The 19382-nt window shown below is 40.6% G+C and overlaps 1 protein-coding gene across 4 annotated transcripts in view; it reads right to left on the bottom strand.

Annotated features, from left to right (window-relative positions):
- Positions 1-533: 533 nt before the first annotated feature.
- The window catches only part of MYB (MYB proto-oncogene, transcription factor), a 34163-nt gene continuing 15314 nt past the window's right edge, over positions 534-19382 (bottom strand). For 3 of the 4 annotated variants that reach the window (XM_037163020.2, XM_037163016.2, XM_037163017.2), the window contains 6 exons: positions 17726-17868; positions 16632-16746; positions 16415-16540; positions 15454-15564; positions 13508-13615; positions 534-1798 (listed from right to left, as the gene is read on the bottom strand). In XM_037163020.2, the coding sequence (XP_037018915.2) occupies positions 1682-1798; positions 13508-13615; positions 15454-15564; positions 16415-16540; positions 16632-16746; positions 17726-17868 (720 nt within the window). In that variant the 3' untranslated portion in view covers positions 534-1681. The remainder of the gene's footprint in view (positions 1799-13507; positions 13616-15453; positions 15565-16414; positions 16541-16631; positions 16747-17725; positions 17869-19382) is intronic. The other variant, XM_037163019.2, reaches the window with a different exon arrangement.

The raw sequence follows: 19382 nt of genomic DNA on the forward strand, positions 1-19382 counted from the left end.
ACAGATAAATGTCCTTTGGCTCTGCCTGAAAAGGCTGGCTGGCTGCCTTACATCCAGGCACTCTCTCACTTCTGGTTGGTTCTGCCAGTGAGGAGAACCCTTGGCAGAGATGGGAGGAATAGGGGAAGGAAAGTCAAGAATTATACTTGGCTGTCCCTGTAAGGTCTCCAAAGGTCACGGCTCCTCCCAAGCACTCCTGCTTTCTCTGACTCTCCCCCTGCACAAGGCAGAGTTCTTCAGGCTCGCACCCGTAGGCACGCGCTAGTCCTGTGGTCCTCCTATTCCCAGCCCACATCTGTGGCATCAGTACCCTTGTAAATGAACTCTCCTTGGATTAGCCCCATTTGAATGCTGCTAGAACTACTGAACTTGTATTCCTGTTGTTCTTTCTCCAAAGTCATGATTCTTGGATTCTTCCCATGACATTTAGATGGTACGCACATGAACAGAAGAAAGAAGTCTGGGTTCCCTCCATTTTTTAAAAAGTATAACTAACATCCGCAATCACAAGTAAGAGAGCCGTCAAAAGTAAGTAAAATAAGGCCAGAGCTTTATTTCATTCTGAGGCAGTTAGTACACTGTCATACCAACAGGTCTGGGCTAGCCACTGTGCACCAAATACTTCCAAAAGACCCACGACTCTTCTCACCAGCTACAAACAAGGGTTACGTGTGGCAGTTCTGAAACCAGGCACTTAAAAACCACGAGGAATGGTGAACAACACATTGTAACTCCCAAGTTAAAGAAGAGGGAGGTAAACTCAAAATAAAACATAGAACACCACTAACATAGATCTCCCAAAAAAAAGAAGTGCAACACATGCTCTCATAAACCAAGAGTAACAACAACAATGACAACACACCAGGAACAAATGCAGAAATCTCCCAAATAAGTTTTCCAATGTATTACAAAAGGAAAAAAAAGTATATATATAAAAAATAAAAAAGTCTGACAAACTAGTGCATAGTCGATTACCGATCACCAAGGTTTTCTTTCTTTCCAAAGCTCTACTGCTCTCACACTAGCAGCAGGTCTACAGGCTAAGACTGTAGCAGCAAAACATATTTTCCATTTGGCATATACAAAATTAAATTACTGAATAAAAATATAAATCTTTTTATAAAACTATTTCATACAGTGACACCTTTTAGAGCAAGCTTACAAAAAAACCTCATAAAATGGTTTGGTACAAGAGACAGACTTCCAATGTTGTGAAGCATAAATGAGCATTTACAATCTTGATTAGTTGCCCTACGGCACCAAAACCAACATTTATAGTAATGCATTGTGTTTAGTGACTGAGAAAAGTGAAATATTGGAGGACCTTCTTGTGCGTAAAATTTCAAAAACCTCATTATGAAAAAATATGGGTATGTTAAATCTCCTAGAATCCAGGTAAATTGCTTTCTGTTTCAAAAAAATCTTCACTACAATATTAACAACTGACTAAAATTCATTACCTAATAATTTAGGTAAGACTGTTATTTATTTTCTTATCATTTTAGTTGAGCGAAAGCCGGTTAAGACTTCATCCAGCTAAACTGCACTTGGTGCCTCTCTCAACTGTTGTACCACAACAAAAATAGGTTCTTCTCCCATTTATGAAAAGTTCCACATAGAGGAATGGGTGCACCTAAAGCCCTGAAGTGTTCTGAAACCATAATGCTTCTGTGGCAGCATCTCACATGACCAGAGTCCGGGTGGAGAAGGTGTTCACATATTTCCGAGCCTGACCCGAAGCAGTCATCTGATCTTCCATCTTTCCACAGGATGCGGCTTCCCAGGCTCCGCTACAAGGCTGAAGAGGGAGAGACAAGGCAATAGCAAGGTCAGACCGAGAGCAGAGTTGAACCCGCGCGTGAAGGCCCAGTCCCAGCAGAGCAGCAGAGGAAATTCTGACCGCCAGGTAGCAAGGGGTGAACGCCCGGGAGCCTTTGTCAGATAAAACCCTAACTCTCTGACAACCAGGGATCCAGAATTCTTTTAAAAATATTTTATTTTGTTTTATTTTTTAGAAAGAGGGCAAGGGAGGAAGAAAGGGAGGGAGAGACATATTGATATGAGAGAGAAACATCGATTGGTTGCCTTTTTGTACACACTGAAAGGCACCCCGACTGGGGACTGAACCCGCACCCCAGGCATGTGCCCTGGCCAGGAATCGGACCATGAGCTTTCGGTTTGCGGGTCATCACCCAACACTGAGCCACACCAGCCAGGGCAGGATAGCTTACTTTTTAAAGACACACTGGAAGATAGAAGAAAGGACTAATATCTAATGGCAGCATCCAGATCCAGGTCCCGTGTTCGGCACTTAACACACATGATCTCATGTGCACAGCACAACTACCCTGCAAGGGAGGCTCGTTCCCTCCTCAGCTGGGCAGGAACTGGAGACGCAGAGTGGACAGAGCATGTCCAAGGCCACTGCAAGGGCGCGCAGTGAAGGGCTATCGAATCCAGGCCTGTCTTGAACAGCCCTGGCTCCCGCCTTCCCTGTGTGTTCCTTCAAACTAAAATATGTATTCTCTGTGCCTTACTTTGTTCTCTAAAGTATGTAAAATGCTTACAAAATAAAGATAACAGGGCTTAAACCATGAATGAGGCAGGGTCACAGGTAAATGTACTGAAAGTTAATCACGTGAAGATGGGGAGAGATTTGTACACAAAACACTGGCCATGAAGTACAATGTACCTGCTGGATAGAAACCTCAACCTGGGCTCTGAGCTCCCCAACAGTCAGTGCAAAGGGGGAAATAAAAACACAAGCAGATATAAGATCTGGTGTTTGTAAGCCCGAAACAAAATCAATGGTATTTACTTATTTATCTATTTATTTTAGAGAGAGGGAAAGAGAGGGAGAAACATCGATGAGAGAGAGAAAGATCAATTGGTTGCCTCTGAACCTGCAAGCCAAGCATATGCCCTGACCAGGAATGGAACCAGCAACCTTTCACTTTTGCAGGACCAACCAACCGAGCCACACCAGTCAGGGCTAAATCAACAGTTTTTAAAAAGCACAGCTGTTCCCGGTATGGACGACAGAGGTTTTCTTTTCCAAGGAACAAAACAACAACAGAAACGGCCTCTGCTCTCTAGAGCTTCGAGTGCCCGTTAGGAGATGAGATGAACACTCGTGAAATAGGTGGAGTGATGCAGGCGGTGGGAAAGGCGCCGGGCCCAGGTGAGGAGGGCGTGGAGGACACGGAGGAACTGCCAGGGCCATGCTCCAGGGCAGCGATTTTCAACCTTTTTTATCGCATGGCACACGCTAATTTACTGCAATTCTGCAGTACACCAAGTACTATATTATTTGTTTATCCGACAAAAAAATAGGTCTACTTTTGATTCACTGACACCAGATGACTATTGCTGTTATCATTTTATTTGACAATCTCAGGAAAAGGGTCTGCGCCCTGACTAAATACTCAGTACTGCCTGTTTTAAAAATCCTCGTGCCTGCCAGGGTGCCTGCCGAGGCACACAGGTTGAAAATCGCTGCTGTAGGGACCCGGCAAGAGCAGGCAGGATTTAGGTAGACAGGGGAGAGAGGAGTGTAACCCAGGCGGAGAAAGGACACGAAAGGGCCTGGAAGCCGACGCGTGTTCGTTGTCGGTGGGACGGGCTGGGTGGGAGGGAGAGGAGGAGCACAGCGGGCTGAACGACAGCACCGAGCCGGCGCTCGCTACATGCCTCCCATGCTCCCAAGTGTTTCACACGTGTCATCTCATCCAGTTCTCACACCGAACACATCACGCATCGCGCCTGTTTGCAAACCAGGCAGTTTCAAAGGAAGAGAGAAATTAGGGCACGTCCTCGAGGTCACCCAGCTAAGAAGTGAGAAGCGAGAATGCAAATCCGGGTCCTAGTGAGCATAGATGCTGCTTCCGTTCCAGCTCTTCTCAGTGGAAAATGGTGGGGTGAGCAAGGCCTTGGAACGTGGGAGGTGTATAGATGGCATGTCGCGGCTATCAGACTTTTGAGCAAAGAGGTATGATAATTCTGAATGAGTGCGGTATGGGAATGGTGATGGGGTTTCCTCAGAGAGTGGCTGGGAAAAAATTTCAGTCACGTAGGGTTTCCGGTGCCATGTGACTAACTTGTGAACTCTCACAGGGCACAAACTGGGTTTGCCCGCCTCTGCCCAATCTGCCATGCCATCTCACCAATGTCAAGGGCACTGGCCGTGTTTGCACGTTTACTCTGCTCAGAGGCTCAGCGTGGAACCAGAACTACTGTGTGGCAAGGTGGAGTGTCGCAGCGTTTTCCTGGAGCTCTGGTTCACAAGGGTGACAGGACAAACGTGACACTGGCCCTGACTCTGCCACTGAGCCACACTGACTGTTTTCCTGAACATGATCACCAGGGGGCTACAGCTCTCTACGAAGCGGTTCTGAATAAGGGATGTTTCTCTGGCATGTGTCTGTCCATCAAATTTCCTATTTTAGTTTAGTCGATGGTTTACATGTTGTTGCTAAAATTTTTCAGCGCAGCACCGAAACACCAAATTGACACACACAAAAAACCCAGTTCAAAAAAGTGTAATGCAGTCCTTTCGAAACTGGAGCTTGTGTTTGCGGTCACTGCAGGGACGGGAATGTGGCGTCCAGGGACCACCGGGTAGTGCTGGGCAGGGCTCAGGGCCAACGGGACACAGAGAACACAGCACATGGATCTTAAAGAGCAAGTGACTAAGGAAGCAGCAAAATGAGACATCTTAGTCCACTAATAGCCTGTAGGTAAATCTAAAATTACATGCAGATACACAGGCAGACCAAAGACACACATTGGGGAAGACTGCACACAGACATACCGTGGAGGATGGGGAACGAGAGCAGGGGCAGAGGTAAAAGTGAGGGGCAGGGAAGGAGGTTTCTATTTTTCACTGCTCGAGAATTTTCCTACTTAGCTGTGCTTCAATTAATATGGAATTAATTTTTTAAATGTGTAAACCGAGTATCCTAAAACACTATGTTGAGACTTACATTGCTTCTACCATGCTTCTTGGTATAAGTCAAGTTCTGATCCTTGGCATTATGGCACTTAAGTTAATTCAGAATTCCCACAGTGAGTTCAGGAGAATCTCATACCAAGTGTTATGAGTCTGATACATTTCCCACTTGAAACGGGACTTCCGTTCTCCTTGGGCTTCCCCACGGCTCATCGCTGCGTTCCTGTGGGGCTCCTTCTCCAGGACCGGATATTTAACACAACTTCAGTAGACTGAAGGCACCATGTATTTGTAATTAGGGTTTTGAGAAAACTTTCAGGCAGTTTCTCTTAAGTCCAATGGAGTTTACCAAGAAATAGATCAAGTTGATAGAAATACTCGAATTTCAGAAAGCAGAGCATTTCAGGGGCATATAAGCCCTGAAGCTCAGGGCTTGGGAGAGGCGAGATGACTGGAAACACCCGAATCTCCTGGTGTAGACAGACAGCGGGACACAGTAGCCACTGCGTACGAGAGTCTGTGTGCTGAACAAAAAGCCAGCAGAGAAGCGTGTGGGTGCCTCCTTTCCTGCACTACGAGGGCACAAAGCAAGCACTTCTTACAATGAATGAATAGAACTGGTCAGAGTGGACACATCCCCCTGGCTTTGGCATGAAAGCCAGAGCAGAAGACCAGGTACTTGGGTAAGAAAAGAAACACTCCAATCCAACAGCCCAAAGGGCAGCTGCCTGCTCTTTTGCTATTTCCGTCTCTTTCCTAACCCTGAAGCCCCAGGGCCCTGGGCCAATTTTTCAAGCAGACAGAATAGTTTGACAAACAAGGATTAAATGTCTTTGTGCTGGAAGAATATTTTTTAATACTGTCATGTAGATCTTTGTGCATCCTCTGTATTCTCTCTCTTTAAAATTTAGTTTCATTTACAATAAAGAATTGATAAGAATTCCAGATTTGTGCAGGTGAATTCTTGTGAAATTATGAACACACAGGACTATTGCAGGCATGTCACTCTACCCAGATTCATTTCAGCATCCATAATCCCACCGCACATCCTCCTGCTCTTGCCGGAGAGTCGCCTCCCTTATCCTGTAATCTGTCTTTAATTGCCCCTGGGCAGAGGCGAACTGTAAATAGACTGTCAAAAGCTTTACCTGGGATATCCTGCTAAAGCACTTTAAATAAATACTCAGATCCTTTGTAGAAAACAGAAGACATAAAAGGAGACAAGACCAGGTTCGCAGGTGGTTTTCTGTCAGATTATCTTCATATTTTTCATTTAGACTATGAACAGTTTTTTTCATCATGCTGAGCAACAACTACTACTACTATTATATTCATACAGTAACTTCGCACAAGAGCTGCTGATATCAAAAGCCTTGGCAAAGTATGTGCTCTACAATTCATAGACCTAGTAAGAAATCTGCATAAATCACCAAAAAGTGACTTGTTCACACCAAGGCAGCTTGTGAGATGGTATTATGTTTTTCTTTTATTGTTTTGTTTTTTAATAAGCAGATATGAATAATGTCCAAAAGAGTAAGAATAAGAATGATCTGATTATTCTGTTTAACCCATTTGAGGAAAATACTTTGGACTAAAACTCTAAAAGTCAGAATTCCTTCCCAAAGGGGCATCTTCTGACAATGTGTTAGCTGTAAGAGCTAACACAGAAATCTTCACTTGCACCTTGAACGTCAGAGATGAACCTGAGGTGAAGAGTCACTAAGACAAGGCTGATGTTCACCAAACTTTCTCATGCATAAATGCTACCCTACGCTTACAGACACAAAAGCATTAAATGGCCACTGGATCAAAGAAAAGAGCCCTGAAGTTAGGGGACAGAAGGTCCAGGTGGTGACAGGAAGTTGTCCAATCCACCAGTACCTCCATTTCCCATCCAAGCTTAAGCCAACAATTGTTAACAGGCAGGGACTTGGCCTAAACTTGGAGTGTATCCCAGACATTTCTGGGGTCTCTTCCCTTACATGTCCATAGACTTTCCAACAGTTTACTTCACAGAGCCTAGGGTATCACACATTTTTAGAAGAATAGCTCTTTCCTCAGTCACTTATTCATTCCAGACTGTTAAGATTAAGACAAGTGCCAAATTGCTCCGAAGCAAGTCTGTCTTTGCTGGCCAGAGGTGTCTTCAACATCAGTGTGTTTACCAAACCAAACCAAACCAAACCAAACCAAACCAAACCAAACCAAACCAAACCAAACCAAATCAAAAGGCCACACATATCAAGGGCAAGGCACAATGCAGTGGAGAGCCTCACATACCCTCCCATTCATTTAGCCTTTCTCAGGTCAACCCCAAAACTATACTCAGTAAATTTGCCTAGTTAATTTATTTTCTAAAATTTTTTATTGAATCTTATTAGGGTAACATTGGTTAATAAAATGACGCAGGTTTCAAGTTTACAACTCTATAGTACATCATCTGTATATTGCATTGTGCACTCACCACCCGAAGTGAAGTCTCCTTCCAACACCATTCATCTCCTCTTTACCCTCTTCCACCTCCCCTGCCCACCGGACTTGAGTAATTTATAACATAGATTAAAAGCAGGTTGCTGACATACTACTGACAGCTAAGTAAACTCTTGCCAGGATGAGTGGAAAAAAGTGGCCCCAAGAGAGCACCCAATGCATGTATGCGTATCCCGGGTGGGGCGAGGCAGGTCATCAAGAGCAGCCTGTACTCAAAACTGCCCGGAAGGCTCTGTGTCACACGAGACTGTTTCCGTGTCTGTTGACATGCCAACACAAGCAGAAAAATAGAGAAAACCCAGTAAATCAGTTGTTTCATCTCCATAACACCGAAGATATGACTACCTTTATTTCGGGAATCAGTTGAATCAGCTCTTTTGGTGACCCACTGACACAGTTCTGCGAGAGTGGAACAGGGAATGAGAAAGCGTGTGCTAGAAGAAATAAGACACCACAGGGCAAGGAGACGGGCCATTGCTGAGGCCTCCTTGCCTGTGTTTCACGAATAAGGCTGCACTGGCCTCTGCCTAGTTAACGGACACCAGCAGTGTACACTGGCAAGTGGGCTGCATTTTGAAAGCATCATTGTGTCCATGTGGACTGCACAGCAACCTTGGACGATGAGTGAAGGACAGACTACGGTCCTAATGCATGGACAAGAGCCTTGTGGTCTGAAGAGGTTAATGAATGAAAGACATACAACTAGAGAATGGTGGCATCTAGACCAGACCTCAGAGCCTTGTTGCCTGGACGCTAATTTGTCACACTCCTCAGCAGCACTCATCATGCAAAAAGGTTCGCCCTATTTTAAAAAAATTATAAGTAATTCTCTAAAATAGGAGCAGCCCAAAACACATGGAATTGAAAAGTGAGTTTCAGTTGCTTGCAATAATATTTTAAAATTCACCGAAGCTGTGCAAACGTGTTTAAATAATAATGGCTGGAGACATTTACTTAAGCTCGCTTTTTAAAAAAGCAAGGCCATGGCAAGCCAAGTCAGGAAATTAAAATTTAAGGCTGTCACTCTGTGGTTACCAAAAAGAGGAAAGTGAGTCAGTAGAGAGCATATGAACACATCTTTTACACTTGGGTTTTAAATAGGAATAAAAGGAAATTATAATTTAAGAGAAAAATACAGAAGTTCAGAAGGCTTACAACTTAAGTAGTTTCGGATCTACTAATGAAAATGTCGACTTTAAAAAGTGTTTGGTGGTAAAATGTATTTATGTCAAAATGTAAAGCAAATTGAGAGCATACTGAGAAAATCAGGCACCTCTTTTCTCCTCGCTGAGATGGGAGCTCCTGCGCCTCAGGCTCTCTCAGGGTGACGTTTTTTTTTAAAGCCACACCAAAGATATGTTTTTATTGATTTTTAGAGAGTGAGAGGAAGGAAGAAAGAGAGAAACATCGATGTGAGAAGGAAACACTGATCAGTTGCCTCCCATACACGTACCGACTGGGATCGAACCTGCAACCTAGGTATGTGCCCTGACCAGGAATCAAACCCACAGCCTATTGTTGCCCTGGACAACACTCCAACCAACTGAGCCCCCAGCCGGCGCTCAGGGTAACTTTTGAAGAGTGCAAGGTGTCTCGGTTGAACGTGTTTGTCCTCACTTGTGATCATTTTTGAGCTTCTGGACTCCATCCTACCCCCATACAATGTGGAATAATGACTGCCCAGCATGGAAATCTCATATATTCTGAGCTACACAAAAGACATAAATATCAAAAAGGTCTCAGAACATTTATGTTATGAATCCCTGCCTGCTTTTACAATGAAAGTTAAAGCACCTTAAAAAGAAAACAAGTCCAAGTCATAACAAGATTATGCAGGCAGCACAAATTACTTTTGAAAAAATGAAGCATAAATCATTTTAAAAAACAAACAACATTTTGTGTGCCTAATGGCTAACAACAGCTTCTAGTTTGGCATTACAGTTCATGTATTAGGGGATCGATGGAGAATTCCGATTTATTAAAATCTATTGCTTCTCAACAGCAACCCAATAACAAACAGCCACACTCATCTCCCTGCTTCTGGTCTCTCCATGCACAGGATGGTCAGCACACCTTGGGGAAATGGCTGGTTTGCAAGAAGAAAGGAAGGAGGACATGTGGCTATTTCATTAAAGCCATTTAAATGAAATAAAGTTAAAAATTCTGTTCCTCAATGGCTCTAGGCACATTTCAAGTGCTCAATAGCCACACGTGACTCTTGGCTAGAATACTGGACAGCAGCACCTGGGGCATTTCTGTCACTGCACAGCTTCTACTGGACACTGGTTTAAAGATCGAGAGACTTAAGAATCAAATGCAATGTGTGAAACTGTCTCAATTTTGACCAAGCAAATAATAAAACAATTCTTTTCTGGAATAATGGGGAATTTTAAGTATAGCCCAAGAATTAGAATATCAAGGAAGTATTGTTAATAATAATGCATGAGAGAAGTATTAGGGTGTATAGGAAAATGTCTTTTCTTTTAGAGATACATAAAAGTAAAATGTTGTATTGTCTGGAATTTTAGAATGCTTCATAAAAATTTGATGAAATAAATATGGCAAAATGTTAATAATTTTTAAGTCTAAATCATAGAATATTCTCTGTACTTCTATGTATGTTTGAGATTTATCACAATGAAATGTTAAACTCATAGCTTCCTGTATTTCCCATTTTAAAATTTTACATGTATTATACATATTTCTGTATAAGCATGTATATTTATATGTACATTTGAAACTGAACGATAAAAGGCCAGAATCTGAGCCTCAAAAACAGTAATTGTTCTGCTAAAGTGTTATTGCCATATTTAATTAAGCCAGGGATAATTAAATACAGCATTGCACAGTTACTGTAGTCTTCAATAAACTGTTCTTAGATGTATCAAAATTTTAAAATATTTTAGGAAGCATAATTAAAAGCACTATGATAAAAATATATAGTTTGGCTAAATATCTCACTTAATATTTGATTTATTATCAGTACAGATTACAGAAGTAATAGGTTATAAAAAGTACTCGTAAGTCAAATAGCCATGTCATTTAGCAAAGGCACAGTATGTTCACTAATAGCATCTCTGAGAAATCTATCTAATTAGGTCAAATTATCAATGGAAACATACAATCAAGTAGTGTTTTAATAAAACAAAGTTACCAAATTGCATAAAAACCTATACAAATATTGTTGAATTAGGATTATATGAAATATGGGCAGTATATGTTTAAATATTTAAAATTACTTGATGCATTTTCCAATATTTATCATAAAACTTTGAAACATTTTAGAAATCACATATTTCTATTGTATCAGAAGCCAGATCTCCATGACACAAAACAAAAGAGATATTTGGTGTGCAGCATTCACTCATTTAATAAGTATTTCTTAAAATAAGTTATCTATTATAAGGGATTATTAAAATATACTTGAGCAGCATAAATCAGTAAACCACAAAGTGCAGATGGAAGCATCAACCTTAAAACCAACTTTTGGTGTCAGTTACTTGAACTGAACATTAGTAGAACTGACAACTATCACCTTCACCCTGTGATGTGCGAACTTGGTTAATCTCCACACACCGATATCAGAATCTGTAGAGTGCCAAATGAAATTCACTCCTATGCTAGAAATATAGATTAATAAAATAAAACTACTACTTAATTCTGAGTTTCCAAGAGAAGTGGAGTTTTCATGAAATATAAATATGTTGATAATAAAGTTCAATACTGTTTTTTTTTTCAAAAATGCAATAGCAATAAAAACTTGAATGTAAAAAGTTGGACAACCAACATTTTGCAAGTACAGCTGACCCTTTAACAACATGGGGTCCAGAGCACTGACCCATGCACAGATGAAGATCAGTGTATAACTTTTGATGCTCTCAAAACTCAGTCGTCCCTCAGTATCCGTGGGGAACCGTTCCAGGACCCCCATGGATACAAAAATCCATGGATGCTCAGATCCTTTATGTAAAATGGTATAGATAAATGCACATAGTCAGTCCTTAGCAATCACAGATTTAGTCAATTGCAGATTGAAAATACGGTTTTTGGTCCAAGTTGGGTGAATCCCTGGGTATGAAACCCAAGGATACAGAGGGTCTACAGTGATGAATTTATTGAAAAAAAAATCTGTGTGTAAGTGGACCTGAGCAGTGCAAAGTCACGTTATCCCTGGGTCAACTATACTGACAACCCTCCAACTTTATACATCATGTATTTTATATCAGTACCATGTTCAGCTCAGTGGTTTTGGCTGAACATTTCTTGGTCACGCTGAAAGTTTTAGGTTTGATTTTAGAAAAATAACCAAGAGTTTTGATGATAAATGTCCCCAAATATATTTTCACATTTGCTCTTTCAAATTTAGAAAATTTGAAATTTTTTATATACTACTGTAAATGTAGGTTGAGTCCCAGGCTAAGTGATAAAACATATATAAAACTTAATCTAGCTTAAGAACAGCACTTAATCAAACTCCATGCTGTGGGAACCAAGGGCCAAGACATTTAGGAAGAGGGAAAGGAAAATGGAAAGGCATTTCCCTGGTGCCAGGATCAGCACCACCAATTTCAAGTAGAATTCTGAAAGAGCCACCTTTGCCTTGACATCCTTCTAACTCGTCTTCTGTGTCCCTTTTATGCCTCAGTGGGTTCCGGCCCTTTGCCATCTCCCAATTCTTTGTGATGCTCTGAATCTTCTGCACAGGGGGCCCACCAAGGCCTGACTGCCTCAGGCCCCACTGCAGGTTCCCCACAAGCACTGAGATTCCCTATCCACACTCCAGGCAACAGTCACCTTTTACCAAAGCAGGTGGGTCCCATAGCGGCCACAAGGAAAGCAATCTGACTGAATGAAGCATCAAAATACTGTGCATTCACTCTGCTGTAGCCCTTCCAGCTGTATTACTTGCATTGCATTATTTGTATCATTAAAAAAACCATGCTACCTATCAGAGATACTTAAACAGGGAATGTTTTAAGATACAATTTGGAGAGAGAAGGCCTACCACAAAGATAGGAAAGCCATTTAAAGAAAGGGCAAGCTCTCCAAGCACACATCCACTACAGTACACGTAAACTCACAGTCCAAACATGACTGTCTGCTTCTGAATCCAGGTTCTTTATATGCCCCAGGGTTTGTGAAGTTCCTCTCAGTGTAGCTCAGGGGGATGGAGGTGAGGGCTCTGCAGGTGGCTGGGTTTGGGGCTATTTAATGTTTGGGAACTGCTTTAAATAATTTAGGGAAGAAAATTTGCATTCTTATTTACATCTGGCACAGGATTAATCTGGAATTTGTTGTATTTCACGAACATAGGCCGACTTTAGAGTTACAAAGGAAATATCTTTTATGTTAAAACCCAGCAGCAGAGGGTCAAAAACAGGCTGACCACATGACATTGACACTTGACTTTCTTACTCTGATAGTCAGATAAACTAATTATTTTTAGTTAGTTCATTGCACTCTTCATTTAAAATCTAAACAGGGTCTGAGTTTTCATGGAGCATAAGAAATTGGGGGGACAAAAAGTAAACTATGGCAATGAACTTTTTACAGAATATTGAAAAGCGGAGGAGATATGGACACCGTGTAATACATGATCTTAGTCTCAGACACAGTGGAAAATGCCTCACTTCATCATGCATTGGGAACCTGCTCCAAGGAAAATTTCCATTGTGTTCCATATGAGTGGCGATGAGGAATTTAAGGGTTTTTTTTTTAGATATCTAGAGTCGTTTAGGAGTACCACTCCTTTGCCCTGACCCATGTGGCTCAGCTGGTTGGGCATTGTCCAGCAAAGCAAAAGGTCGCTGGTTTGATTCCTGGTCAGGGAACATGCCTGGGTTGCAGGTCTGGTCCCTGGTCAGGGCATGTGCCATGGACAACCGATCCATGTTTCTCTCTCACATCAATGTTTCTGTCCCTCTCTTTCTTCCTCCCTTCCCTTCTCTCTAAAAATAAATTTTTTTAAAAAGTGCCATTCCTCTGTGTCCAAAATCTTTTTAAAAAAATCAAAACAAAAAGTTTTTCAGTGAACGGCTTGTAAGAAACCAATGTGGGAATAGCAATTACCTGCAAGGGATTCGCCGGGGACCTGTTTTTAGGTACTGTGAATGCTTTGAGAACATTGTCTTCATCCTCTGACACTGGAGTCATTAAAACGGAACTGGTAAGAATATTCTAAAGGGAAAGAGAATAATTTGAAATTTAAATAGGGTTGGATAATGCGAGAGCCGACATGGTTCTGACACTGTACAGAGTAGATGGCTGTGATGTGAACGTTAGTGGGAAGAAGCACAGGTATCGCTGGAGATTCTCTCCTGGGTGAGTGAAAAGGGGAACTCAGCTGAGTCCTAACCTGACCCGTGGCAGCAAGCGCCAGCACGAAGACAAGTTAGGTGTGAGGTGGGGACTCAGAAAACACCTGCTAAATGAATTGTTGAACACCAGCTTTTAAAAAATGAAAGGTTTACTAATCTCTGGTGAGGGAATTACTTATTTTTTATATATTGGTACAAAATATTTCAAAGCTACAAATTAGTGGCAGTATAGTATAGTATAGTATAGCAGTTAAAAGGATGTCGTTGAAAACTAGACTTTCTGAGTTGTAACCCGAGAACCCTACGTACAACAATATAACGTGGAGCAAGTGACAAAGCCTCCCTGCACCTCAATTTCTCAGCTGGTATAATGGAAATGATGTTATCAACATGTAAGGTTGTTAAGAGGCATACATGAATTCATGTATCTACAGCTCTTAGAATAGCACTTACCACTTAGTTCACATTGAATAAATATTACCAACTGTTACTAGCTTTGATTCACCATAAAGGATAACTATTTACAAATTACAAACTTTAAAAATGGGTAACTAAGTGTTATAAAGAAATGACCTATCAAGCCATGAGGAGACATGCAGGAATCAAAAGTACATGTTATTAAGTGAAAGAAGCCAGTCCAAGAACGCTATGTACTGTATGATTCCAACTATAAGACATTCCAGAAAAGGTAAAACCAAAGATCGGTGGCTGCCAAGGGCTGAGGGGGAAGATGGGTTAAACAGGTGGAGCACGGAGAATCTTTAGGGCAGTGAAACTACTCAGTGATATCAGTGCTGTAGGGGTGGATGCCATCATAACACCTTTGCCCAAGGCAAGGCATCATGCCCTTGGGTGATGCCATTTCCAAAATGCGTACTACCACCTAATACACACTATGAATTCTGGGTGATACTTCTCACAAATGTACCACTCTAGTAGGGGATGTTTCTAACAAGGAAAGCTGTGCATGTGTGGGGCAGTGTGTATATGGGAAAATCTCTGCACCTTCTGCTCAGCTTTGCTGTGAGCCCCAAACTACAACAATAAAGTCTATTTAAAACTGGTGGTGATCAAAGCAATCCAATACAGGGTGCAATAAGGAGCACCTAGTTATAGACACTGCGGTTAGCACTACGCTGCACAGGACCAACCAAGTGACAACTTAACAAGGAGGACACACTAAAATTAGAAGACAAATAAATAAATTAAAAGAAAATGTAAAAATTAACATTTCGTTTTTATGGAAAAATATATATTTAACAGCAGATTTTTTAAAAGGACTTTCAAATCCTAAGATTATGAATAGCCACAAAATCTACAATATAACAGAATCTATTTCCAACACATAAACAGAACCTCGACTTTATATTCAACATTAATCATTATAAGAAAAGAATCATGTGAGAGAGTATCTGGAGCAGGGGTGACCAACCCATGGCCCATGGGCCTCCTGCGGCCGAGGATGGCTGTAAATATGGCCCAACACAAAATTGTAAACTTATGAAAACCTTTTTTTTGCTCATCAGTTTTCATTAGTATCTGTGCATTTAATGTGTGGCCCAGGAGAACTCTTTTTCCAGCACGGCCCAGAGATGCCACAGGGTTGGACCCCCCTCTGGGTGCTGACACCACAGAAGCCCGCACGCCACACCAAGTTCTGCAGGGCACCCACAGCTCCCAGCACAGGCCTGCACTTACCGGCACATCTGCCACAGGTGAGGCCTGTGGGAACAGCTGAGTGCTCAGACTCTCCGCTTCCCAGGGGCTGGAGCAGAAGAAGTTTCCTGCTTTATCAGTCGGAGATTCCACCTGAAAGCAAACAGGAAGTACTTTGTTGTTTCTAGAACTAGAATTTCCCACGAAACATTTACACTCAAGAGTAAATTTCTGTAAGATAAGGTCTAAGGAGGTAACACTTAACAAGGTAACTATAATTGATGGCACTGTATTGTATAATTGAAATCTTCTAAGAGAAGAGTATTCAAATGTTCTCACCAAAAAAGGGAAAATTGGCGAGGTGATGAATATGTTAATGAATTCAATGGGGGAGAACTCTTTCATAATGTACACACATATCAAATCATCATATTGTACACTTTAAATATTTTACAACTTTTTTCATCCCATCTCAGTTAGGCTGGAATAAAAAGAATAGATGTCTGGCCAGTCTTTTAAATACTTACCCTAATATACAAATAAATTCAAGAGGTACTATGTCTAACCTATTAGAAACATTTCTTGCCACCAAGCTAAGATTTTGATCCTTGAAAGTTAGATTCCCTGTCTTTTATATTATGAATTAAAGATGCTATTATTTTAACTTAAATTTCGATTCTCCATGATTTCTCGAAAGTTAAATATTTGTGTGTCCATCATCTGCCCATTTATATGGCAGTGATGAAAGAATAGTTAAAAAGCTGCTTCCTTCTCTTTCTTTATCTTCTCCAGCATGTTTCTGTTCAAAACATGACGTAGATATTAGTGGCTCGGCCTCCCAAATGAAGGCCACCAAGCTGCCGTCTGGCAGTACCTCTGAACAGCATCTGGTATGGAAAGTGGTGCTGTTACACAGCGCAGATGCCAGAGTATCACACCGACCCCAAGGAGTAAAGGGAGCAGGACTCACAGCCTGTTCCTTACAGAGGGGCCTTGGATTTACCTCTTGTTTGATCTTCTTCAGTAAAGGTGGTCCATTTTCTGGAAACTCAGTAACGATTCCAGATTCATCAGCTTCCTGTTTGATCACATCCTGTAGGTCTTCTACGAGATGAGACGGTGTCTGAGGCTGAAGGGAAGAGCGGGAATGTTGGCATCAGAAGAAAATTTTTGTCTGAATTCATGTACCAACTGAACCCAAGAACTTTGCCAACACTTACTAGCATCTTCAGGGGACCGTATTTAATTTCTTGAGCTGCAAGCGCATGCTTAAATGGTGTAGGGGTTCTCGGAGAGCTTTCTAGGATTGACCTTTTGAGAGCTGGAGTTCTAAAACTTTAAAAAGAAAACAAGTGTTGGTTCAAGAAAGAATACACGTTCCTTACACTGCTCCACCTACTACATTTAGTATTTTTCTACTAAACACAACAGACTATTATTGATATGAAATTGGGTATGGTGATTACTCATACACTAATCACCATATAATTGTTAAGAAACAATTAGTAAAAGATAAGAAAAAGATATTAAACATATTGTTAAGAAAAAGATATTAAATATATTACATATTTTCAAATACACCCAAGTACTGTACCCCATAAGACTATTAAAATATTTTCCATCTTTTTTCAACTGATCTGAAGACACGCATACTGGCTCAGGTCTTTAAAAGGACCATAAGCATCATGAAGATCTGACATCATTTACCAATCAATTTTATCTATTCATTCAAACAGGACCCACCATAGAAAACATGTTAATCATTTAAGACGTACTTATTGTACTTGGAAATAATAAGATGAAGGGTTTTCAAGGTTTTCATATTGATCTTCTCTGATATTCTTTGAATGTGTTAAGCCTTTATTAAATACAAAGACTGCTTAATCACTCTTAGGCTTCTAATCATATATTACTGGTGATGTCAGAAGAGGCCCTCTCTATGGATACATTTCAAAAGGAAAAAAAATAAGATTAAAATGATATGAACTGAAAAGAACCATACTCGTTCTTATTCCGAGGCTTGTAATCAAAAAGAAAAGGTATTTTCAGTGAAGAAGAAAAGGCCTTATTGATCAAACAGGAAAACTGAGTGGAAAAGTTATATGAAAACCACCTCTGCATATACAGGAAAATTTGGCGTGAACTCCAAAAGCTAATTTAGTTTACCCTCCCGCCTTCCACCTTTAGGGAGTTGTAACAGGCCCAGGACAGATGTGGAACACACACACGTGGAACAGATATGTGGGGACTATATTCCATTAATTGAGTAGAAGTAAATAAGACAAAAAACTTCATTCTTGAACCAAGGACTTACATAGTATTTTCCTTTTGAGCTTTCACAGTCTGGTCTCTATGAAATGGAGTTGTAACAGTCAATTTGTGACCACCAAGAGGGGCGGAAGTTAAAGAAGGCATTTCCAAGTCTAAGTTCTCGTGATTGCTGGAAGGGTTTAAGAACTAAATATGGGAAGAAAAACAATTACTTCAACAGTCATTCTTTATTCAGCCCAATTTAAAAATCACATCATGATAACAAGCAAGTATGTTTTACTGACCCATTCTGTAAAATAATGAAGATGCTGACAATGTGTGGTATTTACTGGACAGGGGATTGTTTTATTTTAATTGAGCACCAAGATTTGGAGTGTGACTCCCAAGAAACAAAATTGAGGGCCAATGTTGGGAAACTTACAAAACCCTAAGAAAATATTGTCAAAAAATTGCACTTGCCATTAAAGAAACGAGATGCACTCTTACACTGAGAATTAAAAACATTACAAAAGCGATCTTTTTGGAAAGTAATGATTGTTTCTCTCTTATACTCTGTTTTTCTCTCTTTAATGATCTATGAGACATTATTATAGAAAGTTTACACTGTGTGGAGAAACTCTTGAAAAATGAATGGGTAGTGTCTCTTAGAACATTAATATCCTGGGAAAATAATAGGTGTTCCTCAAACAGTTCCAAAGTAAAATAAGTTTGGAAAACACACATATCATAATCTCCTTCTGGAAATTCACAGTATCCATCAGTGTATTAAAAAATCATGGGAGACCCTGCAGTAAAGAAATCAATTTTTAACTTAATGCGATACAGTACTTCCCAAACCTATATACTTATATATGTAGATGTTTTTCTGGAACACCTATTAGAATCATGCAGAATGAATATTATCCAGAACACAACTTGGAAAATTCAAGCAAAAATGCAAGCTGATTGTTTTGGAGAGTGCACCATCTGTTCAAAGCTGTCCTTAACACAAACTCAAAACATTATTAGAAAAGTGTTTTAAAGCGCCAAATTATCTATTAACTTCAATTATTTTAATAATTAAGAAACACAAGTTTCTGATATGAAGTAAAATTTTCATGCTTTTAAAAATACTGCATGAAACAAGAATATTTATTCATTGGCAAAAACTATGCTAATAAAATGTTATGGCACAACTCCAAAGAGCCAATGTTGAGAAGAGAAAATTAAAACATAAATGGTTTTCCTTAAGCATTTGTCCTCATCCTCTTCCCACACTGTTCCACTTAAAGATGGAGTGGAACCTTTAAAATTTCTAGCTGCAACCCAACCATAGTTTGCTTCCCTCCCCCCCTGGGTCAGTGAACCACATGGCAAGTGAGCAAAAAGGCAGAAACCTGTTAAAGTTTTTAAAGGGAGGGATAAAAGAAAAGGAATAGAAACATTAAACTCTAGTGGTGAAGGAAATACAAGCACATCTCATGCAACTAACCATCTTTCATATCACCCAAAAGAGAGAATTGTGACAAAATCATCAGTCAGCCTACAGAGAGCCTGAAGTTGGGGAGGAAGTATGACTTAGCAACAGCTAGATTCAACGATGGAATGAAATCAGTGAGGGCCGCAGCAATTAGTCATTTGTTCCAAAGGATTAGTTTCTAGATTGTTAAAGCTCAGTCGTCTGTTGAAAATTAGTAACAGCTGTGCAGAAACTGTGCTCT

This window comes from Artibeus jamaicensis, unplaced genomic scaffold (genome assembly GCF_021234435.1).
Source record: "Artibeus jamaicensis isolate MK-2021 breed Jamaican fruit bat unplaced genomic scaffold, CSHL_Jam_final contig_387, whole genome shotgun sequence".
Lineage (NCBI taxonomy): Eukaryota > Metazoa > Chordata > Mammalia > Chiroptera > Phyllostomidae > Artibeus > Artibeus jamaicensis.